The sequence below is a fragment of the Balaenoptera ricei genome, chromosome 1 (assembly GCF_028023285.1).
Source record: "Balaenoptera ricei isolate mBalRic1 chromosome 1, mBalRic1.hap2, whole genome shotgun sequence".
NCBI classification, from domain to species: Eukaryota; Metazoa; Chordata; class Mammalia; order Artiodactyla; family Balaenopteridae; genus Balaenoptera; species Balaenoptera ricei.
Genome location: NC_082639.1, coordinates 154,871,537 through 154,896,521, shown reverse-complemented (window position 1 = coordinate 154,896,521; position 24,985 = coordinate 154,871,537). Strand labels below are relative to the sequence as shown.

At 46.6% G+C, this 24,985-nt stretch overlaps 2 protein-coding genes across 4 annotated transcripts; one reads left to right on the top strand and one right to left on the bottom strand.

The window, feature by feature from the left end:
• The first annotated feature begins 1,090 nt into the window (after positions 1-1,090).
• TRAF3IP3 (TRAF3 interacting protein 3) lies at positions 1,091-21,726 on the top strand. Of its 2 annotated transcripts, XM_059938840.1 has the most exons (16): positions 1,091-1,196; positions 2,310-2,713; positions 4,397-4,544; positions 4,675-4,738; positions 5,021-5,045; positions 5,308-5,337; positions 5,431-5,526; positions 11,986-12,057; positions 14,325-14,465; positions 14,588-14,725; positions 16,497-16,632; positions 17,165-17,227; positions 18,727-18,786; positions 19,878-20,014; positions 20,761-20,874; positions 21,469-21,726. In XM_059938840.1, the coding sequence occupies exons 1-16, from the start codon at positions 1,133-1,135 to the stop codon at positions 21,559-21,561; spliced, it is 1,785 nt and encodes a 594-aa protein (XP_059794823.1). In that variant the 5' UTR covers positions 1,091-1,132; the 3' UTR covers positions 21,562-21,726. The 2 variants fall into 2 exon arrangements, with proteins under 2 accessions (XP_059794823.1, XP_059794832.1); XM_059938849.1 differs by lacking the exons at positions 19,878-20,014; positions 20,761-20,874; positions 21,469-21,726 and adding an exon at positions 19,398-19,562.
• Positions 20,509-23,858, bottom strand: C1H1orf74 (chromosome 1 C1orf74 homolog). 2 transcript variants are annotated; one of them, XM_059938921.1, is made up of 2 exons: positions 23,525-23,858; positions 20,509-22,827 (listed from the first exon to the last, which is right to left on the bottom strand). In XM_059938921.1, exon 2 carries the CDS (start codon positions 22,730-22,732, stop codon positions 21,941-21,943), a length of 792 nt encoding a protein of 263 aa, XP_059794904.1. In that variant the 5' UTR covers positions 22,733-22,827; positions 23,525-23,858; the 3' UTR covers positions 20,509-21,940. The 2 variants fall into 2 exon arrangements, with proteins under 2 accessions (XP_059794904.1, XP_059794897.1); XM_059938914.1 differs by having other exon boundaries at positions 23,529-23,858.
• Between the last annotated feature and the right edge of the window lie 1,127 nt (positions 23,859-24,985).

The window sequence follows — 24,985 nt, the reverse complement described above, 5'->3', positions numbered from 1 at the left end:
GCCCCTTCAAAGAGAAAGGGGGTGGGGGAATTGGAGGATGAGGCATTCTCGGTCCTGGAGTGCTAGGTTAGCTCGGGACGTTTGTCTTATAGCACTGAGTCTTCAATATCCAAGATCAGTAGGACAGGAGTGATAATAATCATATTATTATAAAACGTTAACATTTATTGTGTGCGATGTCCCAGATGCTTGACGTGCATTTTCTCTTTAATCCTCATAACCTTAGGAGGTAGGTTCCCACTTTATAAATGAGGAGACAGAGACATAGAGACAGTTAATAGCTCGTTCAAAAGCACGCAGGTAGGAGATGACAGGGCCAGGACAGGAGTCCACACAGTCTGAGTCCAGGGTCGGGGCACCCCGCCTCCCCCATTTACGGCAAAATAACTAGGGCCTATGGCTTAGGACACCAGAAGTATAGAGTCTGAACGTGGAGTTTACCTGCACACCCAGTCCTTCGTAATTTAATATGAATGGGCCTCTCAGATCCTTTCCTAAGTTTTTAAACGAAGAAAGTGGCAGGTGAGAAGTGAGGGGACCCTACAGAGTAAGAGTGAGGAGAAAAGCCTAAAGAAAGGGGAGAGGCTCCCAGGGATGAGACGAGCGGACAAGCATGGACAGCCTAACAGTTCTGCTTGGGGTCAGCACTGCCCAAGACCAGAAGATGCCCCTCCAAGCCTGGAGAGGCAGGCATTGGAGAGCGAACAGGGTCTGACTATGTAAGACCCCCGCTCAGGGTGTGATACGGCCCCACCCATGACCCCCCCTACCCCCGGAAGGAGTCGTATGACCAGAGAGAGAGAAAGAGAGAGCAAGAATCCTGCAGAGAATTCCAGACTGATGCAGGAGGAGCAGGGAACTCCAATGAAAGGACGGAGAGGCTGCTGCTACCTGTTGAGTCTGTTTCACTATAAATAAACCCGAGGGGCCAGAGCCAGCAAATGCCTCCTGGTTGGTGAAGCTGAGAAATCCCTTCACTGACCTCCCCGGGAGCTAGATTCCCAGGGCAGTGGGTGGTGAGGCTGTGGGACAGAGAGAGGCGGCAGCTGTAAGGGGAAGTCCCCCTCCCTTCATCAGTCCCCGGGCTGACCGCAGGGACCAGAATTTCCAGTGCTCAGAATCCAGCTTAGCCATGTCCAGCCCCAACTCAGCCAAGCTACCAGAGGGTTCTAGGAGAATGAACAAATTTGCAGAAGGTAGGTGAGGGAGAGTAGGAAAGAGAGAGAAGGGCACAGAGAAGGCAGAAGGGGTGAGGGTTGGGGTCATGAGAGTAGCAGGTAAGGTCATGTAGAGGGGCAGCAAGTGTGGCCTCTACTCCAAGCCTGGTTCCCTGGGGACTTTTGGTTACTGTTTTTGTTTGTTTGCTTTGGTTTCCTTTTTCTTGGCAATAGCCTTATTTAGGTATAATCCACATGGTTGCTGGTTTCAATGGCACAATCTGTGTCTGGGCTAAGGAAAGCAGACTTGGCACCATACTTAGCCCTAACAGGGAGGTGATTCTTAAAAAATGGAACCTGCCACTTGAAGAGATACTGACCTGAAAGCTCTGAAATGAGTTTTGGCCAGTGATGGGCAAGTGGCAAGTACTCAGCCAGTACAGATCGGGGTTGTCCTGTACCTCACAGTCAGAGCCCAGCCCTGGGTCAGGAGTGGAGTGCCAAGCGACCAAGGTCAGGACTCCATGACTGTAGGCAATAGCGTGGGGTGTCCCTCCCGAACCATGCCCCGGACCAGGCTGGCAAGATAGCTGCTAGAGGCTAAGCAGAGGACAGTGAGTGCTGGTCATAGGATTGGTAGCACCTCGAGGGGTTTGGCTATCCCTCCAGGCTTTGAGAAAAGTTACTCACCTATGTTAGTAACAACTGGGCCAAGAGAGCAGGAAAGATTCTGGCTTTCCTTTTAGATTGGGAATCAGGGAGCCAATTTAACTGGTTCTTTAGAAGTCCCTGGAAAAGGAACACAGCCCCATCTGCCCTCCAGAAGGCTAGAAGCTTTTAGTGATTTTTATCAATTATTTCTCACGTTCCCCTAACTTAGAGGCAGGGTGAGATGTTTGGTCAAGGAAGAAGTGGTAGCCAGAGGAATCTCGCCACTTTGCAGAAGGGGAGACGCAGGCCAGAGAAGAGCAGAAATTAGTCTAGAGGCTGAATCCAGAAGTCCTGAGTCCTCGTATGACATCATCCCCTCTTCAGTTGTCAACCCACACATATGGGACGCTGTGCTATTTCTGCCCCCTCGTCCAGGGAGATGGCCATTTTTCTGCCCATCTCCTGACCCCTCCTCTTCGTCTCCCTCTTGGCACTTGGCAGATCCGGGCAGCTATTCCAGGAACTGGAAGCCAAGCACAACAGGTGCTCGGGAGGTCATCATGATCAGCCCAGACCCTAGGCCTGCCTCTGGCTTGGCCCGGTGGGCTGAGAGCTACGAGGCCAAGTGCGAGCGCCGGCAGGAGACCCGTGAGAGCCGCCGCTGCCGCCCCAATGTGACCACTTGCCGCCAGGCGGGGAAGGCGCCAAGGACCCAGCAGAGGGAACAGCTCCAGAGGGCACGACAACAGCAGTTTTTCAGACGGAGGAACCTGAAAGTGGAGGAGAAAGGCAAGGCACAGAGCCCGCAGGCCAGGGAGCCAGGTCCCTCCAGGAGGCCAGGCCAGGCGGCTGACGTCAAGGAGCCCTTGTCTTGGGCCAACAGGATTTCTTCCCCCAGACAGCAGGTGGGCCATGTCGAGGGACACACTGCTCTGGAGGGGATGGGGTGCAGGACCAAGGCAGGTGGGTGGGCTCAAGGTCACTAAGAAGTGATTTAAATGAAGTCCCTCCTTCCTCAGTCATCATAAAGTCTCCCTTAGCCTCTTACTCAACAGATATTTTTGTTGTTGTGTTTTGGGTTTTTTTTGTTTGTTTGTTTAGCTGTTTATTTGTTTTGCACTTGCCTTTTAGGAGAGAAAAAAATAATTTAAAAACAATTCCATAGCTAATTCCTAATATTAGTTCAAATTCAGTCTATCTAGACATATCTTCTACAACATTCATTCATCCGTCATTCAACAAACATTCAATGAATGCTTACTGTAGGCCAGGGACACAGACCAATCTTCTTAATTTCTCCCTCGAATCACACACACACACACACACACACACACACACACACACATTTCTCATCTCTATTCTTCTGTAAGGCTGTTGCATCACCCACCTTCTCTCTTTCTCTTGGGCCATCCCAATTCCAATATCATTCACCTAAGGCCGCATCTGGTCCAGGAAGCCCTAGCTTCCCTAGCTTCTCCAGGCCACCTCTGCTCTCTGTGGTTTTTGTGAGGTTATAAATCCTCTAAGATTGCGTAACTCTTAGAGGGCTCATTAGTCTGCCCTGGGAAGGAGCAGTGCGGGCAAAAGCCAGGGTATGTTGAAATGAGCTCAGCCAGCAAACCATCTGTGTCTTCCTATCCACGTTGCGCGCATGTGGGCAGCAGGGATGGGTCCTCCGAATTCCCTGGAAGTAACTGGTATTGTACTGTCCCCAGAGTAGGTGCTCTGTCGGGCCTTCTTAACCAGTGTCTATGTTATCCACAACAGGAAGTGCTGTTCAGAAAAATGATCCTCGAGCCCAGCTGTAAAATAAAACCAGCTGTGTACTTTCTAAGGCAAGAAGGTTTCTGTGTGCTTTCGTTGAAAAAATAAATTTAAGGAGAAAAAGAACAGAAAACACAGTTACCTAAAGAACTCTTCCTGAGCCTACCAGTTATTTAAGGTTTCTTGAGATTGAGTTAGTCTGCATGATTAGCTGCCACAGGCATTTCTTAGCCTTTCAGTGTTATGTTACAAACATAAAATTTTTTAGTTTGTAAGAAGAAAATATAAAAACAGCAGGCAAAATTGTGACAACTACTGCTACATTCCTCCCTACAGCTGCCTAATTTACCTTCTCTTCACACAAAACCTCAACAATAGTCCAGCTGTTACTAAGAGGAAGGAAACCACCTCTAGAATAGGAAGGCACCTTGGACACCATCTACTCCAAGCTCCTCATTATACAGCCAGGAGACTGAGACCAAGAAAAGGCAGGACCTGATCCCAGATCCCCTCACTCCCACCTCAAACCAGTTCTCTTTCCACAGCACCATGCCAGCTGTGTAAGTGGCTGGGATCAGGGACTCTAGAGAGAGTAAATGGAGACAAGCCCAGCTCCCCATTTGCCTGAACTGAGGAGCGATCCCACCAGCCAGGACAAAAAGGGCAGGAGCAGGGATAACCTTGTAGCTTTGAAGACTTGAATGGCTTCCTTTGGTTTTCTGGACCCGAAACTTGATCACTGGCTCATCTTTCTGCAGTCAGCTGGAGAATCCTGTTCTAAGAGGCGCTATCTAGGCTCTCAGCCTCCCCCACTTGTTTTCCAGGTGTCAGGGATCAGCTCCGAGGTCTTTGCAACCCAACACCAACCTCCCTCAGGTGCCTGGAGGGATCCGGCTGACCACCTCCCCTCCCGGGCTGGGGGCCTTCCACCACAGGACTCTTCCATCCAGAAGCCACCCAAACACCACCGTGGTAAGAGCAGGGCCTTCCTCACTCACTGGGCCGAGGCATTTCCACTCGCTGGCAGTGGAGAGTCCCTCCCTCCCCACCTCCCTCACTGCCTCTCCCATGGGTTTTGAATCACCTTATCCCTATCCCTCAGGCACTCAGACTAAGGCAGAAGAAACACAGCCGACAATTAAGAACGATGCCAGTCAGCAAACCAAGTGAGTACCTTTCATGTTCCTGACCCCAACTCCTTCACAGCCTATCCATTCCTATCTTCTAAGCTTTTACCCGAACCCTCCCCCAGAATGTGGAGAGGAGCACAAGGAACTTCCATGTCCACCTTAATTAAGAAAAAGGAAGGCCTTCCCCCACTCCCCCGTCCCCATTGGCTCTTCAGAAGAGATCAGAGAAGGAATCAATACACTGCCTCCTGACACTCTTATTTCTTTGATCCATCGTCATTTTTGTTTTTTGTTTTTCATTTTTTTCTTCTCTTCCAGTTATGGAGTTGCAGTTCTAGATAAGGTAAGAAAATCCTCACGGTGAAGATGTTGAATCAGATGGCATCTAAGCTCCTCCAAGCTCTGACATTCTGGAATTCCATGGTAAACTCAGCTGGGATGGAGGGCTACCCTTTTCCTGCATGATCAGAGACATGGGGGCCTGGAGGGACCCTGAGTCAAGGAAGAAAGTTTGCTCAGCAAAAGCCAATCCTGGCTCAGTTTCCATGTTCTAGGATTTCAGGGAACCTACAATCTCCTTAAATACCCTTTTTCTTTCTCTCTAGGAAATCATCCAGCTTTCTGAGTACCTCAAAGTAAGTAACATGTGAATTCTCCCCTCAGCTCCTCCATCCATCTGCTCCCTTCTCCTCCAACTTAATCTTACCCTCTTGCCTTTTGCCCACCAGGAGGCCCTACAGAGGGAGCTGGTTCTAAAACGGAAAATGGTGATTCTCCAAGACCTACTGTCTGCCCTGATTCGGGCCTCTGACAGCTCTTGGAAGGTAAGGGAAATCTTTGCTTGAACAAAGCTCATGGACTTCTATGTGTGCCTATCTCATTCTTCTTTCCATACCATCACAGCAAGAGAAGGGGCTTTTTCGCTACTGAAGAGGCCGAAGGTGGGGAATGATGCTAAGACCTAGAGGTCAAACATGTCACAGTAAATATATGGGAGAGCTTGGCTCAATCCAGGGTGGTCAGCTGAGGACACACCCAGGGAAGACCCAGAACCAAAAGAGGCAAGAGTTTCCATTTTTTAATCTGTTGGAAGAAAGAAAGGACGGTCCCAATTCAGTTAATATTATTGACTGTGATAAATGCAACTATTTTCATACGGGATTCACACCAATATTAATTCCAAGCCATCCTACACCTACTAGTCAGCCCAGACGTGAATGTCAAAGCGGGAAGGGACCTTGGAGCTTAGCTAATTTTCTCATTTTGCCAATGAGGAAACTGAGTGTCAGGCAGAAGAATTGCTCCTGACCTCAGGGAGGTCAGGTGACTAGTCCACAGTCACACTGCTAGTTAGAGGCAGAACTGGAACTAAAATTCAGGCGTCTTGATTTTAGTCCATTCATTCAACAAATATTCATAAGTCATGTTCTCTACACTGAGCACTGGAAATGAGATTAATTAGACAGGGTTCCTGCTTTTAGAGAGCTTGTGGTTTTGTCAGGGAGACAGATGCCTAAACAATGCAGAGATGTGAGAAATAAATGTTTTCAGGATATAGTAGAATACAAGGAGGAATGAATGACTCCACAGAAGGGGAGAACCAGGGAAATATTTATAGTTATATTAGTATTTTCCAGGCAAATGTGGAAACAGGAACGATATTCTGGGCAGGGGATACAGCATAGGCAAAGAACCAGAGGCATGATATAGGCTAATGCAATGGGTCTCCAGCTTTTTAATCTCAGGACCCCTTTATACTCTTTAAAAACAATTATTAAAATCCAAAGAACTTTTTATATTTACCACCTTGAAATGAAAACAGGAATCTTAAAATATGTATTTATTTTAAAATAACAATGGTAAATAGATTACATGTGAACCTAAATTATATATTTTTGTGAAAAATAAGTATATATTTTTTTAAAATAGTGAGAGGAGTGGCATTGTTTTATGCTTTTGCAAATTTTTGTTTGGTTTTGTTTTTTGTTTTTTTTTAACATCTTTATTGGAGTATAATTACTTTACAGTGTTGTGTTATTTTCTGCTGTATAACAAAGTGAATCAGCTATATGCATACGTATATCCCCATATCCCCTCCCTCTTGCATCTTCCTCCCTCTCTCCTTATGCCACCCTTCTAGGTGGTCGCAAAGCACCGAGATGGCAAATCTTTTTAATGTCTGAACGGAAGGCAGTTAGATTCTCATATTTGCGTCTGCATTCAGTCTGTTGTTAATACATTGTTTTGGTTGAAGCATATGAGGAAAATCCAGCCTCACACAGATATGTAGTTGGAAAAGGGAAGACCTTTCAGATCCTGGATTCCCAGGGGTCCTTGGACCCCACATCGAAACCCCTAGACTTTAATGTTCAGGGACCATAAGCAGTTTGATGCCACTGGAGCAGAAAGCCCCGGGTGCACAGAGAGAACACACAACCTCCCAGCCTCCGTGAACATCTGACCTTACCACGTAGATGGCTGTGCTTAGGCAGAGAGATGGGATGGGAGGACGTGGGACAAAGCTAAGAAGTTTGCAGTGATGTCAAAGAGACTCCTAGGCTCAGCCCTCCCTCTTCATGTCGGTCACTGTATCTGGATTTAGGTGTTCATGTTCAGGGCTCCTGCTGGTTAAGGAAGTTGTTTTCATAGCTGAGTAGGAGCCTGAGACAGGCAGCTGTGCATGCCAGGTGGTTTCCGGTGCTGAACTAAACTGAGATTGTCTCACTCGTTTATTCAACAGACATCTGATAAGTTCCAACTATGTGCTGGCTTGGGTGCTACAGGGACAGAAGTAGGGTCCTTTGTCTTTAGGAGTTCCTATAGCAGCCAGGAAGAGAGAGACAGGTCATAAATAACTCTACTGCAGTGTGCTAAAGCTGTAACAGCACTTTCTACAAAGTGACACAGAGAAAAGAGAAGGGAGCAATTCTTCTGCCTGAGGTGTTATAGGGTAGACTCCAAAGGAAAGGGACCACTTTAGCGGGGTCTGGAAGGGTTGAATAGGAGTTTACCAGTACAGAAGCAGGAATGATGAAGGGAAAGAAGAAGGAAGAAGGAAAAGGGTGCTTACAGTAAAGGAATCAGAATGATTACAGGCCTAGGTGTAACAAAGCATAGGGTATAGCAGAGTGTGATGGAAATGAAGGGACTGTGTCAGAGCAGCTCCAAAGATAAGACCGAAAGGGCCTCAGATAGGTCTCTAGAAATACGGCGCTTAAACTTTTTCTGTTGAATAGGGTATCTCAGACTTAAATAGTTATAGATTCCCTTTTAAAGGAAAAGTATATATATATATATATATATATATATATATATATATATATATATATATATATATATCATGAGAATGCATGCCACCCCAGTTTGAGAAACACTGCCGCAGGCAATAAGCAGGGGAGCAGTGGGACCACGCTTTCCTCAGGTTTAAAGCCCTACACTTAGCAGTGTCCGGCCCATCCTGAGAAGGAGCTTGTCCAGTAGCCGTGGAGTTGTACTCGCTTGGCAGCATGTATACTAAGATAGCTGTGGTGGGACTTCCTTGGCTGTCCAGTGGTTAAGACTCCACTCTTCTAATGCAGGGGGTGCGGGTTCGATCCCTGGTCAGGGAAGTAAGATCCCACGTGCCGTGCGGCGTGGCCAAGAAATAAATAAATAAATGAAGTGAAATGAAAAAGATAGCTGTGGAACTGAGTTGAAAGCGATTGATCAGATCTGTGTTTTATAAACCTTATAAAAGGTTCTCTGACAACAATGAGGACCCCGGCTCCGAGTGGGTGTAGGGGTGGTGAAAGCTCTTGCAATACCACAGGTAAGACACAATCAGAACTTGAATTACAGCCAGCATGGTGGGAATGGGGAGGACTTATTAAAAGACATTTCCAAGGTAGACTCTGAGGGCAGTTTCACTCCATGCTCCTGCGGAGGGCAGGATTTCCTCTAGCTGTGGTTTTCTCCCTCCCTTCTCCCCACCCCCTCCTAATATTCGCCCTTTTTGTCTTCTTCCTCCCCACCAACCCCTCAGCTTCCTGTTTTTAAGAAAAATAGTCTCAGATTTTTCAGTTAACAGCTCTTGCTTCTCCCAAAACAAGACAATTCAACCCCCTCCCCCTCCCTTGGAAAGCTCAACTTCAATGAAAGGACAGTCCCAGACTGCAGTACTTGGGAAAAGTAAGTGGAAGAATGTGGCCGGAACAGGGACTCCGATATTCAGCCAAGTTCAGGTCTTTATTTTTTTTCCATTTGGCCTCCATAATTTGAATCTCCAACTTCACATGCAGAGAAGCTCACCACAAACTCCATTAGAACACCAGAGATCAGCTCCCTCTGTTGCCTCCACCTTCAAGTTGACTTTGGGCCTTTTGGATGTGACAGGCCCTGGGGCACGGCAGAGACTCCTGAGCTGGGCCCAAGCTTCAGAGCAGAAACAGTTCGGGCAGTAGAGAAAGTGAGCCCTCAGTATGGGGCAATACAAACCCAGAGCAGGGCACACGTGGGTTTTAAGTTCTGCAAAGTGGAAATGAGATCTTAAGATGACAGCGCAGTGGGGGATTGGCTGCAGGCCCTAAGCAACCTCTAGTAGAGCAGAGAGATGAGAAGTGGGCTGGTGCTTCTGCGGTGAGGTGGTGGTGTTTCTGGAGAGCAGATCAGAGGCAGGGGAAAGCCAAGCAGAAGCAGGAGCTGAAGCCCTCAGACCGGCACCAGGTGTGTATGGCCTCCACCTTGCTCCCTTTTACAACCGGGGGTACTATGCTCTCTGAACCCTGGGTTCCTGGGATGCAACTGCCGAAAAAGGTCCACAACTGGCCTGTAAAAAGTGCTTCTTCCCCCATACTGTACCACTGGGCTTCATGTGGGGAGAGCTGGGGCTCAGACCAGGAAACCACATGCCCCATTTGCAACAACTTGGCTGCAACTTTCCTGCCTGCCTTGGGGAGTCTGGGCAGGCGGAGCTGTGGGTCAGAGATGTTTTCAAGCCCCAGACTTGGGTGGCCCTTTGTCTCCTCTGAAGGGGCTAGCCTGAATTGTCTTCTGTTACAACGTGAATGGAAAAGTAATTTGGGGTGTGGCTAAAACACAAAAACAGTTGGAAGAGGCAAAAATACCAGATAAAAACCATACTAAGGAAGGAGAAGGGAGCTACCCAGAGAGGGTAGGAGATGGGGGAAACTGTAAGAATATTGCCTTGGGCTTGTTTGTTTTCTTCTGAAACTACAGCAAGATAAACTGTCAAACTTAGTGGGTTTGATTGCATCCTACAAAGGAAAATACAGAGTCAGACGATCTGAACCCGGAGCTGCGGTACAGGTGGAAGGGGTTGATTTCAGGACCTGTGGATTAATAGTGAACAGGCCATGCAGGGGAGTAACTTTTCCCAGTTACTCCAGAGCCCAGAACAGTGGAAGTCTTTGTCCCTCTGTTCTATCTGTCCCAAAGCCCTGTGGTTATTGTAGATGCCAAATCCTGACTCTCGGCTCTCATGCCAGACATTATGAAAAACATTAATAGCAGGAGGCACTTTGAAAAATTATTTTTGGCAAAGCCTTTCGCTTTTGCAAGGCCCCGCTGAGGAATACAGGAAGGAAAACGGGTGGAGGCGCCCCCTGGCTCCCAGGGTTAGAAGAATCAGTCAAACAAGATCAAAACAGGAGCTGTGAGATACCACTTCCTGCCTCTCCCAGGTGCCCTGAAACTCAGTGAGGGGGACAGACCTCAAAACAGAGGCTCCTCTGCCCTCTGGCCGTTACAGACCAGAAACGTTGTAAGGGTTGGAAACGTCCAAGCCGCCCGACGGAGAGGGACTGTGGCGTCTCAGGCCTGAGGAGAAATGTAATTTCTAGACCTCACAAGCATCCCACGGGGCCTGGTTGGAAAAGCCAGCGAAAGGATATGAGAACCCGTTACTGCTAAAGAGACCCATGGCCTTTTCTCTGGGAAACTGGCTCTCATCCATGGCACCTCCCCGCCCTCACCTCCTAACACACACAACCTTAAATCAGACTCAGGACTGGAGGAACAAAACCCCTACCTGGGAAAAAGGAAGATGTCTACAGGTGGAGGAAAGAATAAGGGAGCAAGGAAGCTGTCAGCTGCTCAGCAGAAATACTGAAAAACTGAGAAACAGATAACGGGCCTTCCTGCCTGCCTTTTGCCACCCCCGCCCTTGAGATTTACATCCCTCTTGGAATGTCCAAAATGCCACTAGACAGACCCAGCTCGTGAATAAATAGCATGTGGCTTTCTGGGAGGTCCTCTTACCACCACCGTCACTACCACACACACATACACACCCTGCCTTAATATCCCTCCTCCTTTTCCTGCTTTCTTAAAGAATTTCTCATCTTGAGTCGTGTGTGTGTGTGTGTGTGTGTGTGCGCGCGCGTGTGCGTGTGTGTGTGTGTGTGTGCACGTGCAGGGCAGGGAAGGGACTGTATTCATTTGCTAGGGCTGCTATAACAAAGTACCACAGACTGGGTGGCTTCACCAACAGAAATGTATTTTCTCACAGTTCTGGAGGCTAGAAGTGTGAGAACAAGGTGTCGACAGGGTTGGTTTCTTCTGAGGCCTCTCTCCTTGGCTTGCAGATGGCTTTCCCCCTGTGTCCTCATATGGTCTTCCCTCTGCATATCCTGATGTTCAAATCTCCTCTTCTTATGAGGACACCAGTCATATTGGATTAGGGCCCACCCTAAGGACCTCAATTATCTCTTTAAAGAACTTATCTCCAAATACAGTCACCTTCTGAGGTACTGGGGATTAGGAGGTCAACGTATGAACGTTGGGGGGAGGTTAGGGGGACATAATTCAGCCCATAACAGGGGGTAAGGGAGGGATGTATGTTCCCCCTGGGAGGGGAGACCCCTTTAGTCCTATTGGCCTTTAGAGGTAAAGGGCCATGTACTAGACTGAGAGGAGGTGAGGAGTACAGAAGTGCCTGGACAGACAGGGGAGAGAGGTAATGAAAGAAGAAAAGGAGAGCTTAGAAGCTTTCCTTCAAATGGGCCCCTGCTGTGATACCCTGAGCCATTTGATACAAAACCTCAAGGTACACAGAAGACTTTGGGGGCCAGTCTGATTCTTCCTTCTCCTATTACAGAGAAAGAGGAAAAGATCCTCTTCTTTCCAAACATCCTTCGTCATCTCTCCCCCTCTCTACCTCCTGAAAGAGCTCAATTCCACAAACACTGTTTATTCTAGGCAGTAGGCTGGGAATACAGAACAAAACTCTTTGCATGCTATATTCTGGCCCAAGCTGTATTCTGGCTAACTCATCCCATTTGCTCCAGGGCCAGCTTAATGAAGACAAATTGAAGAGCAAACTGAGATCTTTGGAAAACCAGCTGTACACCTGTACCCAGGTAAGCATTCTAGAGGACACTTCTAGTCCAGGAATCTAGAATTAAGGGAGAGAATGCTAGAACCTCAAGCGTACTCTCTAGAAACAAACATCACCTGCTAGAGATTAATGCACCCATCCGTACTCACCCAGTTCTGGCCTTTAACATTTTCACTTTGGTCTCCAATTCACCAAAACACTATCTCCATCCCCCTCTCCCTTTCTCCTGGTGTCCTTCACTTTGCACCCTAGGAAAGGAAGCCCAGCACTAAGCACTTTGCCAGCTCCAGGGGAACCTTAGAATACCTGGAAACGTAGGGAGAGGCCCTTGGTAAAGATTCAGCTCACCTGGATAGAAATTCATAGGCCCTAATATTTGAACAGATGAGTTGGATATTACAATGAAGTCTCGCAAAATGATTTTCATCCCATGGGCAACTTTTATCTAGCAGCAATCCCTGGGAGAAAGTAAAAGACTGTGACTCCTGGCTTTCTGTGGCATTGTTATCCAGCTCTGGTAACCTCTTGATTGGCCTGATCTTGGATTATATGAGATAGAAAAAAGTCAGTTTTCACACTCGAGAAATGATAGATTTCTGACAGGCGGGGAGATAAGAGAATGAGATGGACTGGTCAGACTGCTCCCACTTGATGTTAGGAATATAAGGTGGCCATGTAGTTAGAATTTTGCAGGCGAACATAGTCTATATAGTCTATGGGTTTGCGGATCCACAACTTTTATTCTTTCAGTAATGCCAACCAAGCTCATAAGAGACTGACATATAATCCAGAATACCAGTCTACTCGTTTTCAGTGGGGGATAAAGCTGGCCAGTGACCAGCATGGTTAAGTCCAATAACCTGGACATAACCATGTATGATCTCAACCAGTAACTCCTGTATCTGGTTTCTAATGACAATTCCAAGAACATAAGACCCACTCAACATTTAAATCCAAATTTTCAGATGATTCCAAAGCTAAATGGAAATGATTTCATATTGAACTCTAAATTTGCATTATCTAGACTATCTCTTACCCAGTTGGGTAACCCAGAATCGATAGTAAAAGGCTCCTGCTTTCCCAAAAATCACAGGGCATAAAAATGAAAAGCACTGGAAGGGCAAGACCCCCAGTGAATTTGCAAAGCTGCTCTTGTGTCTTTTTCTTTTTGATCTTGAAGCCAGGAGAAATTCTAAAAATACAAATGTACTAATTTTTAAAACTTGACTTTACTGAATATTGTTCGGATCCCCAAGCCTATAAAAATAATTTTATTTTTTAAAAAATGCTCCCTGCCTCAAAGGAGTTTACAATCCCTTAAAGGAGACAGATGAGTCAATAGATTAGAAATATAGATACTACGTGAACACCAGTAAAACTACCTAATCCATAAAGAGAAGGGGGGTAGGTATGATTGGACAAGTTTATCAGAATTTATGATTCTAGGGCTGAATCTTGAACATGGGTAGAAGTTAACCAGGTGAAAAGTGTGGGTCACGATACTCTAAGTAGAAGAAGCTTTATGGGCAAAGGCAGAGGCTGAAAAGCACAGTGCTTAGGGGACCTACAAGCAGTTCAGCTTGCGTGGAGGCAGCATGAGATGAAAGCCTGGGCTTGTAAGTAGGAACCATGCCAAGGAGTTTGGACCTGATCCTTAGAACACTGAGAACCACTGAGAGATTTAAGCAGGTTGTGACGTGATCAAATTTAAATTTTAGAAAGAACCCTCTAGCTGCAGGACTGAAAAGGGTTTGAAGGGAGGCAAGGCATGAAGATAATATATAGTCTCTATATAATCCATATAATAGTATTACTAGGGTCTGAACTAAGGAGGTGGCAGTAGGGATAGAGGATACAGATACGAGCTGTTAAAGACGTTGACTTGACAAGGCTTGATGATGAACTGATTCCTTGGAGAAGGTGAGAGAGAAATCAAGGATGATTCCCTGGTTTAGGGTTTGGGAGACTGGGAGGGTGGTGATGCTGGTCACTGAGATAGGAGCAGGTTTAGAAAGATGATGTCCCTTTGGAAATGTTGGATTTCAAGTGCCTGTGGAAGGCCTAGGGGAGAATGCGCAGCATGCCCAGGGCAGTTTATTGTCCCCACTCACCTGTCACATCACCTGAAGGACTCTCCCTGTCTGCCTCCAGCCCGGAGGAAGGTCCACCAGATTACTGACATCTCTGCCCTGTGGGCAAGGACCCGTTTCTTTTCGTTTCTGTATCCCTGCTCAGGCTTTAGCACACAGTAGCTCAATGTGTATTTGTTGAATTGCCTCCAATTTACAGAAATACACTCCTTGGGGAATGAATAAGGTGCTATTAGAGATGGAAGACCAGAGAAACAGCTATGAGCAGAAGGCCAAGGAGTCACTGCAGAAAGTGCTGGAGGAGAAAATGAGTGCAGAACAGCAACTGCAGAGCACACAGGTGTGGGGACGCTCCATCATCCTTGGGGCTGGGAACCCTGGGGCGGTCTGGGTGGCAAGGGAGCCAGCTGCACGACTCCCTGCAACCCCCAAGGCACCACCCTCTCCTCTGATCTCCCTCAGCGGTCCCTGGCTCTGGCCGAGAAGAAGTGTGAAGAGTGCAAGAGCCAGTACGAGGCTCTGAAGGAGGACTGGAGGGCCCTGGGGACCCAGCACAGGGACCTGGAGAGCCAGCTCCACGTGCTTCAGTCCAAACTGCAGGTACCAGGCCCTGGAGGTAGGGAGGTGGGGAGGGGAGGGAGGTGTTGGCAGCAGTGATAAGAGAAGCTGCCGCTGGGCAGGGGGCCCCAAAGCTAATTTTGAGTTTAGCAAGGATGTCTGCACTGCTCATGCAAATGACCTAAGTGTTCATTGAAATGACATCATCCAAATGCAAAGGGCTGGGCTGGAAGAGTCATCAGCCTACTGTCATACCCCAACCCACTCTCTGCACCCCATCCCAGCAGGGCATCCAGTTCAGAAATGCCCACTACTGGCGGAGAACAAATGTCACCAGTTTACTTACAGTTTGAGTATCATTTAACACATCTTGCCAATGTGTTTTTTAAGCCATTACAGTAGACCCTTGGCATTCTCAAGGGTTCCATCATTTCCAATCCGTGTTTACCTTGGAGAAGTTAACTAACCTCCTAAGCCTCAGTTTCCACATTGGTAAAATGAGGATAATAATGGTACCTCTATCATAAGATTTTTGTGAGGATTAGGTGAGGAAATCCATGCAAAGCACTTAGCACAATGCCTCTCACATATAAGCTCTCAATAAATATTAGCTATTGTTTTTCGCAGATTTTACTTACTTGGTTTGGAATTTCAAGGACCCACCTCAAAAGTGTCTCTTTATACTTTTACTGAAGCTGGGATCTGAGAATCCTAGTGTGTGCCAGTTCTAGAAATAAGATCAATTAAGTGTGAAAGTTGTTTTCATTTGTTTGATTTGTTATGTTTTTTAACAACCTAAACCTTAATGTGTGGCTCTAAGGTGAGCAGGGAGAAAGGGGAACATTTTGAGTGATTGTAAAGAATTTGTTGGGGGGATGGTGGTCCAGATATCAATGTGTTTGAGTTTTATATACAATATCCTATTATTAGGAATGAAGAAGAGTGCAACTCTAGTTCAAAGTCATTAAAAAGACATTTGTAAGTCCCTTATTACCTCGAGCAGTTTGTACTCATTGACATCATATTTTTTTATAAAGAATTAATGTTCCAAATGTAGAAAAAGGTAGAACAGATCAGACAGAGGAATGGGGGTTAAAAACATTTCAGATTTATCTATAGATTTCCTTTCAAATCTATTAAAAAACAAAAACCTTAGAATTTATTTGCTTCTCATTTTTTTTTGCTTCTCACTTTTTATAGTCTTATGTACAAATTATTCTTATACTGTTCTTTAATTTTTTATTTTAAAAGGCAAAGAATTTCTCAAAGGATATTGAAATTCTTTGTTTTAAAAAAAAAAAAGCCCATTTGTTTAGAAACAGCAAGTGAGTCGTCTTATCACAGGAGGGAACCTCGCTGGGCGCCCCACCACCGCAGCCACACCCCACCCACTGTCCTCTTCCTCGAATCACCTACAAGGCAACTCTCCTGAAGGCCCTTTTCTTTTTAACCTTAATTCGTTGTGAAAAATGATCCTACCCGCACCACGCCCCACCCCGGATAGCGTGAGAATGAGAAGTAAAGACAAAGTGAAGACATCTAGAAAAGTGATGATTCAGTATTCCTTAATTTGGGCAGTTACCCAAATGTATCCCTTGTGAACATCAAAAATCGAATGCACTGTTTGTTTTAAGCATGAGGAATAGAGCAAGGCGAAGAATTTTAAAACGTTTCCTATTTTTCCATTTCCCTAAGACTCCTTCTAGCTCTAAAATTCCACAATTTTCTACAGTTTTCCTCTTCCTTGGGAATCTGCCCCCCACCTCCACCCTAGCACTGACCTGCTTGTGTCCACCCCTCCTCCTCCTTCCAGGGAGCAGACAGTAGAGACTTACAGATGAACCAGGCCCTACGACTTCTGGAGGACGAGCACCAGGAGCTGCAGGCCAAGATTGAACGCCTGCAGGGGGACAGGGACCTGTGCAGCTCGGATACCCAGCACCTACAAGGTACCCTTCTCCTTGGAGGCCTCTGGCTGAAGGAGCCCAGAGAAAGGAAGCTGGGTGGAAAGGCTTCAGTCTTTCACTTGTTTGTTTGGTTGACTTGGCGATTTCATTTGACTTTGAGAAAAAGTCAAGGCTGTTTTAATCATCCAAGACTGAAAGGATCCAGCCCATCCCTCTAAGCCAGAACACAGCAGTCACGTGTCAAGGCCGCATTCCTAATTTAAAGCGAAAGGTCAGTTAAAACACAAGGCATGGTGAAGGTTTCCCAGTCACAGCCTCTGTCAGCTGAGAGAGGACCAAATTATGTGCACATATAACCCTTAATTCAGCCCACTGTTGACGCAGATGAAATCCCAGGTAGTCGGCTTCTGGTTCACCTCTTCCAAACTGGGACAAGCAGAAGAAAGAGCAACTTGCACTTGACACTTGTCAGAGGCCATGGGCAAGACAGCATCTGTTACTAATTTCCAGCCTCAGGGGTGAGCTCATTAAGTCTTACGTTCTTCTATTTTGGTTTGCATTATTTCATTTTCAGATCAACTAAAGAGGTCAGAGGAGGAGAAACTCGCCCTGGTGACCAAAGTACAGCAGTTGCAGAGTAAGTCCCCTTTCCAGATTCTGAAAGTAGCACAGGTGGCTTTTTGGAGTTCTTGGGGCTCCTGCCCCACGAAAGGCACCCAAAGGAGGGATGGGGAGCCCGGTCCTTGGCATCTCCTCTACCTCTGCATTTTCAGACCCTCTTCTTGTGCAGAGGTCATTTACAGCTCTTTACAAGTTCCACATTAGCCTCTGGGTTTTTTTGTTTCTACTTTTCTCCACCATGTTCTCTGACAACCACCTGCATTTCCCCCAGAACTGCAGATTTCAAAACGTGTTGAGTTTTCTAAGGTTCTTATTTTATATATTCTAATTTATTATGTACATATGTCACATAGACCTCTGTCACTAGGAATGGTTCAGAAAGTAAGCTCACACTACATATGCCTCAGTCCACTTCAAAATTACATGTTGAGGCCAAAGAGGAAAAGGGACGTCTCAGAAGAAAAGCAGGCAATTTCTGAAAATCTGGAGAACCTGATTCAATTAATAGCTCTGCCGGTTGCCCAACACCTTAACCTCTGACACCCTGACAGAGAAGTTTCATGCAAACAGCAATGAATATGAAAACAGCAAGGCAGCCACAGGGGTAACGGAAAAGGAACACCAGCAGAAGCCGGGCTCCTACACAGCGGGAGCTGAAAGGGCAAGTCACTTCAAAATCATGCCTTTATTTACTCAATACATATTTATTGAGCCCCTACCAAGTGCCAGGCACCCTAGATACACACTGAGGATACAGTAATGAACAGAGCTGGCACGGTTTCTTCCCTAACAAAGCTTACATTCTAAGGAAACACTACAGTGGACAACGGAGTCTCTATGAACAAATATGTGTCAGGTATTAACAACGGCTACAGAGAAAAAAATAAAGCAGGTTAAAGAGAAAATAGTTGCTATTTTACACAGGGTCATCTGGGAAAGTCTTTCTTCTAGGGTAACATTTAAGCAGAGACTTAACTGTACATGGTAGGAAAAGACATAAGGATGGTGTGTTCATAAAACAGCACCACAAACTGGGTGACTTAAAGAACAGACACTTACATTCTCATAGTGCTAGAGGCTGGAAGTCCAAAATCAAGGTGTCAGGCAGGGTTGGTTCCTTCTGAGGGCTCTGGGGGAAGGATCTGTTCTAGATCGCTTTCCTTGTTTTGGAGATAGCTGTCTTGTCTATCTCTTCACACGTCTTCCATCCATCCACGTCTGTGTCCAAATTCCCCCTTCTTATAAGGACGTCAGTCATATTAGGTTAGGGCCCATTCTGATGTCCTATTTTAACTTGACTACCTCTGCAAAGAACCTATCTCCAAATAGGGTCACATTCTGAAGTACTGGGAGTTAGGGCTTTGACATATGAATTTCGGGGGGGGGGGGCGGCGGGGGCGGGGGAGACCAACTACAGATGGGAACACAATCATTAAGGTTCTAAGCAAAGTTCTGAAAAGATACTCTTCGCAGTAAATATGCTAGCACAGAAAAGTTCCTTGTGTTTTCCAACAGGTCTGCTTCAGAATCAATCCTTACAGCTTCAAGAACAGGAGAAACTCTTAACAAAGAAAGGTCAGCAAATTTATTTCCACAAATTCTAAGATATTGCTCTTTCCTTGTCCGCCTAGAGACAGAGGGATGGACTACATGACCTCTTGGAGTCCCACCCAGTTCTGGGAGTCTATTAGGTCAGGGAGCTAGAGGAGCATTTTAAGGACTCATCACTGGCTCTGAGAATACTTCAGTTAGCCTCCTATCCTGAGAGGTATATAAACTGTGAAAAGGATTTCTACTCCCTCTGAAAACATATGTCTGTATTGAATATTTCAATAAATTGATTTTGAACTCAGGATTTTATGTTAATTTTTACCCTTAACTTTCCAAACCACATCCAGCTCCCCAAGTAGAAACCACATCACATGCCACAGTCATCTCACTCCCAGCCCTCAAGTCTGCTGCCTTAGCGTCCTGAGAAGAATTCATCATACATCTGGAGGGGCAAAAGCTCTTCATTTATCCACTGCACATGGCCCTGTTTTGTCATCACAGTCACTGGGTAAAATATAAGGAAGGAATTATTATGCCCACATAGGATGGATAAGAAAATGAAGGTGAATGAAGATCTGTGGTCACACAAATTAAGGACACAGCTTTGACAACAATCCAGAATTTCTGACTCCCAGTCCAGGGCTCTCTTCACCAAGATGCAGACTGCCAGGTGGCTGAAAAACCATCTTTAACTACATGAAGATGAGTTATATGACTGCCATTCTCATCTCATCATTTTGAAACAAGGACAGAAGGAAAATGAAGTTATACTGAAGCATCCAGCAAACCTCCCAGACTAAAAGATGTGACAGGCAACCAAAGACACTAAATTAATAAGTATTTTCTAAAAGTATCTGGCTTTAGACAGGACTAGAGATACAGAGAGAAGTAAAATGCCAACCTTGCCCTCAAGGGGCTCAAATTCCCACTCTCTGTCCAGTCTGGGCAGGGTCCCAATGGATGTTCTTTAAAAGTCAGAGAATTGCAATCCACACAGTCTGGCCAGGGACAGGCCCTTCCTTATTCCCTCCCGCCTAGGGGTTCTCTCAGTGTGTAGGGGCCATTCCTCAGAGGTATGGGCCTAACTATCACTGCGAATCTGGCTGATTTTTTAGATCAGGCTTTGCCTGGGTGGAGTCCAAGGCCCTCCCATAACGAAGTGGAGCCTGAGGGTCCAGGGAAGGAGAAAGACTGGGATTTCAGAGACCAGCTCCAAAAGAAAACTTTGCAGCTCCTGGCCAAGGAAAAGGAGGTGAGATGGTGACCTCAGATAGTAAGGGGCTCATCCTACAGTGATAGGGAAACTGCTGGGAGGCAGCCAGACAACAGGCATTTCAGAGCTTAAGTTGTGATTGGATGCCTGCAGGTATTCATTTAGGCCTGAATAAAACGTCTTTGCTTTTGGGTTAACTTGTCAATCTTTTCTCTTATTTATACCAACCCTTATTCAAGGTTTTACTAAAGAGTTACTTTTCAGAAAGTCAACCTAAACTCAAACACATTTAACAAACACATTAACTCCTCAAACTTTGTCCTACATTGAGTAATCTTAAAACTTCATACAGTGTCTTTTAAATAACAAAACTCTTCCTATCTGCATACTCACAGAAATACGTAGCTCCAGAAGTGTTCACATGCAACTAGTTCCCAGCAAAGAGACTTGCACTAAGATCACTTCCAGGTTGTGTGTGCTATAGGAACTTCAATTTTGTGTGTCTCCATTTACAAAGAACTGGCACATACAACTGTCACACATGTATAATATATAATAATATGCATTATAATCAATCATTTAAATGAACACATTACAAATAAACTAGGTGAGACAGTCAGAAGGCAAACTGAAAGCTCTGAGAAAAGCTGGGAAGGGAGGATGGAGGTAAAAATTCCAAATGAATGACAGGGTAACTTACACAGGGCCCTCTCCCCTACCTGGGCTCTGTCCCTGACAGAACTGTCTTGATGACCTTGGTGGTGTTCTCTCCCCTCCCCGCACAGTGCAGAGAACTGCATTCAGAATTAGACAACCTCAGCGATGAGTATCTCTCCTGCCTGCGTAAGCTGCAGCATTGTCGAGAAGAGATGAACCAGAGCCAGCAGCTGCCTCCCAGAGTAAGACGGTCTATCCTCCCATACAGCCCTAGGTGATGGTGGGACGATTCCTCCTTTAGCCAAATCTTGCCCATGAAATTGTTCAGCCCATGCCAACATCTGACCAGCCTGCGCCGTTCAGCTTGGTTTATACTGTAGAGTATAGCAACCATGTAAAGAAACACTGGCTCATGCCTCCAAGCCTAATTTTCATGGAACGCCTGAGCCTGAAGGGAAAAATTTACTACTAGCTGAAGTATGAAATGGTGTTCTTTTAGTCTATTATGAGCATAGTGGCAAGGACAGTGACGAGAAAAGGAATATAAACAGAATACAATTTTGCTGAGTTATTTTCTACTTTTGATTATTTATATCAGTATTTAAGTACCTGGCCCCTGCTGGCTGTGGTTCGCTGGGCCAGTGACCACTGGAAAGTGGTTTTATCCCGAGCGAGGTGGCAAAGTGAGAGAGACAGAGATATAAAAAGCTTTTTCTCCTCCACCAACCCAAGGTTTTCCACTGGGCTAGAATGGCAAGAAGGAAGATTATTTTTGCCTCCATCTTCTCTGACTAACCCATGGCCTCTTTCTCTTCTCTCCCCCTCCCTCCTCACAGAGGCAATGTGGCCGATGGCTCCTGATGCTGATGGCACTGATTGCTATAGCAGTGGCAGTGTTCCTGGCCAATAAGGACAGCCTGAAGCTCTGAATAACTGGTGACAGCTGCCTTGGGTGAAAATCAGAAGCAAGAAAATCAGTAAAAAACTCAGGTCTGGGTACTTTAATGTGTGGGTTTTTCCAACTCAACTGAGATTTCTGACTCTCGTTATTTTTTTAACCTGCTGTAAAAATAAACAAATAAACTTCACCTGATGGCCTCTGTTCCAGAGAACTCTGTTTATTCCTGATGCATCCTGGTCTACTCTCCCTAGTCCAGTTCAGCATAAAAATGGCAAATTTATTACAGCATTCTTCCCTAGTGTCCTCGAGATGCTTGGAATTGGCACTTGAGATGATTCTTATTTGCCGTCTCTGACCGAGAGCTGATCATTTACCGAGCTCCTTCTACACAGGAAAAGAGTTAAAAGTCAGAGGGCCACAGCCGGCAGTGTGACTATCTCAGAAGAGATGCTGAGGCCAGCGAAGTCATTTTGAGTCCTACATCGAGTTCTAAGGTCCTTCTCCCAAGTGTTTAGAATGTCCCTCAAGGATGGGAACAAGCTCTCTGGGACACTAAAGGAATAGAGCAAGAGTGGTGGTTGACCACGTAGCCATGAGATCCGGGCAGTGAACACCCGTAGTGGAGTCTGCGCTAAGCAGTTGTCATCTCTCTGGTTCATGTGAAAAGTATAGGGGACAGGATAGCCCAGGAGGATCCCAAACACAGTACAGAGATTCCAGTCTGAGGAACGGAGCCTGCTGCAAGAGACTGCCAGGGATCGGTCCCTCTGTGGCCCCTGCAAATGTGTGATGATCTCAGTCACAAGGGCCTTCAAGTCCTGAAGCTGGTCCAGGGAGCAGATGGAAGGGTGAAGTTGAGAGCTTGAAACATCCACAAAGACTATGGTACCAAGCAGCACCTGCTCCAAGTGCCGACACACATGCTCAGGAAGGACAATCAGGCTGTTTTCTCCAATCTCAAGGATGTGAAGTCCCTGGGTCGGGAAGCCCAGGCCCTGCAGCTCCTCCAGATAGCTCTGGAGCTCTGCTGCCCCTGCACAGTTGCAATCATAGAGCAGAGCTGGCTTCAGTCCCCTGGCCACAGCCAGCACCTCTCCGGCTAGATGAAGGCACACAGCTCGGGGTGGGCCTCGTCTCTTTCCCATGCCCAGGGTCTGCTGAGCAGCTGCCACCAGCAGCTGAGGACTTGGTGCTGACATGGGATCTGGCAGCAACAGTAAGCATGGCCTCCTCAACTAGTCACATTTCCCTCCCCTGGGCTGCATCTCTGAGCTCCAGACGCTTGAAGAAGGGCCTAAAAACAAAGCAGTAGCAGGGGATTATTAACACCAGCTAGTGACATACCAGGAAACTTGCCAACAACTTTCCCTTAAGTCTTACAGCATCTTCCAGGGGCCATTTTCCCCTCCCTCTGCTTTGGAATGCTAACCCAGCCCAGACAAGATGGGGTCACCAATGCTATCTGACTTTTTAGTTGACTTGGCCTCCATTAGTCCCAAATTCATGTGTCTTTCTAGCCTACGGCTAGATTTATATTCTCTCTGGCTGAATTTTACCTGTTGTAATTTATTTTCTCTGATTCAAACCTGAAGGAGTTTGGGGCAGAAAGGAAGCAGAGGAGTTTTTGGCAAAATTCTGAGCATTTCACCTAAAACTGCCCTCTGAGATAGAGTTCTAGGTTCCAAATGCACTCTTTTCACTGCCAACTCCCCCTTCTCTTCCCGCCAATAGTTGTAAGAATAGCAATCTGATTAAACTAATATACACTAGAATGTGGACTACCAACCATCTCACCCTGAGACAGAAAAGTAAATAAATGAAATCGGGTAGAATTGCAAGAGGGATGTATTTTAACTTCTGCTGGTCCCGCCTTCCCCTACTAGTGGACATCCACGGACCCTCGGACTATGGGCTCACCTCAAGCCCTACACCGTTTCCTGAGCATAGTATCGTAATTTGTTAAATGAGGTAGAGGTCTCTCTCACACATACATACGTTCTTCTACTTCCGCTGCACGTTCAGGCTCAGGAACTCCTGCCAGTTTCCTGCCCGCTGCCAAGAAAGCCGCTAGGCGCCCGCCCTCCGCCACAAAACTGGAAAGCCCACCCGCGTGGGCAGGTCCTTTACTGCCGGCGGGACCAGGGTCGGCGAAGTCGATCTATTGCGCATGCCCAACACGTCCCCCGTCCCACCGCCTTCCTTGACGTCACCCAGTCCGCTCGCGCGCCTCGCGTTAGAACTACCGGCAGGGCAGCCCGGCTGCGTGCCGGAAGTCTGGGCGCCTGCGGCCCGGCCCCTTCCGGCCCCTTTCCACTCCTACGCAGATGTGGGCCCCACCCGTCTGCGTAGGAATGGAAAGAGGCGGGAGTGGAAGAAAAGAGTCGGGTGAAGCTAGTAGCCCGCCGCCGCCGCCGCCGCCCTCCCTCGACTCCGCTGCTTGCCCTCCTTCTGTGTTGTTAAGTCCGGTGTCCCGTTTGACCCGGAGGGCAGAAGCAGGGCACTCGATGCAAAAACACGCTTTGATTTGTCTCTGGAGAAATGTACTTTCCCCTCCAAATGAAACTTATCTCAAGACAAGCGACGTGTTTTGCATAATATCCTCACCTGTGGGTGCTGGGAAGTTTTTTGTTTTTTACTTTGACCTACCTAAATCCTGAGAGGCTGAATTCCGAGAAGTGGGTGGACAGGCGTCCTGGCCAAAGTTTGTCATCTCTAAGCAGGGTGTGAAGTGCATGAGTATTTACTCTGAACAAATGTGTGCTAGGTATGCGTCTGGGCGCTGGAAGTATTACAGCGTAGAAAACAGACAAAAACCCCACCTTCTTGGAGCTCAAGTTGAAGAATTCAGTTTGCTGACTTCACATGAGAAGTGAGAGGCAGAAGTGCAGAAGCTTTTCAATCAGGTCATTAGGAAGAAAAAGTTATTTCACTGAAAGGTTAACTACCAGTGATATGACTCATACCACGAAGGGAAAGATTTCTTGAGAAAATTCGTATCTGAAGAAATAGCCCAAATTTATTGATACATGGGCAGGGCAGAGGCTAAGGGAACTGCAGTCATCTACACTGGAAGTTTCACTCCTGGCTGTACCTTGGTGGCATCTTCAGACTGTGAAAAGAGACCACTGTAGAGTAAAGGTGGGGCCAGCCTGGAAGGAGGTCCAGCTTGTAGGGGCTCCCACGCTAACGTTCTTAGCTCAGAGGGAGTCAGAAGCAGAGCAGAAACTAATTTTAGAATTTTTTCCATCCCCATATTTACTTTATTGTCCCATGGTAGTTAGCAATCAGTTTCTGAAATGAAGGATGTATTGAGTTAATGCATTTATTCTAACAATAAATATTTGAGAACATACTATGTACCAGACATTGTGCTAAGGGCTGGCAGCAAAGTCCAAGACAAACAGTCCCTACCTCCAGCAAGTCTGTAGTCATGCAGGACACAAACTGAGCAA

Coding starts and splice junctions, on each gene's coding strand:
- TRAF3IP3 (XM_059938840.1), top strand. CDS start 1,133: ATGTCCAGCCCCAACTCAGCCAAGCTACCAGAGGGTTCTAGGAGAATG. Junction 4,739..5,020: donor GATGCCAGTCAGCAAACCAA/GTGAGTACCTTT, acceptor CTTCTCTTCCAG/TTATGGAGTTGCAGTTCTAG. Junction 5,527..11,985: donor CCTCTGACAGCTCTTGGAAG/GTAAGGGAAATC, acceptor CATTTGCTCCAG/GGCCAGCTTAATGAAGACAA.
- C1H1orf74 (XM_059938921.1), bottom strand. CDS start 22,732: ATGTCAGCACCAAGTCCTCAGCTGCTGGTGGCAGCTGCTCAGCAGACC.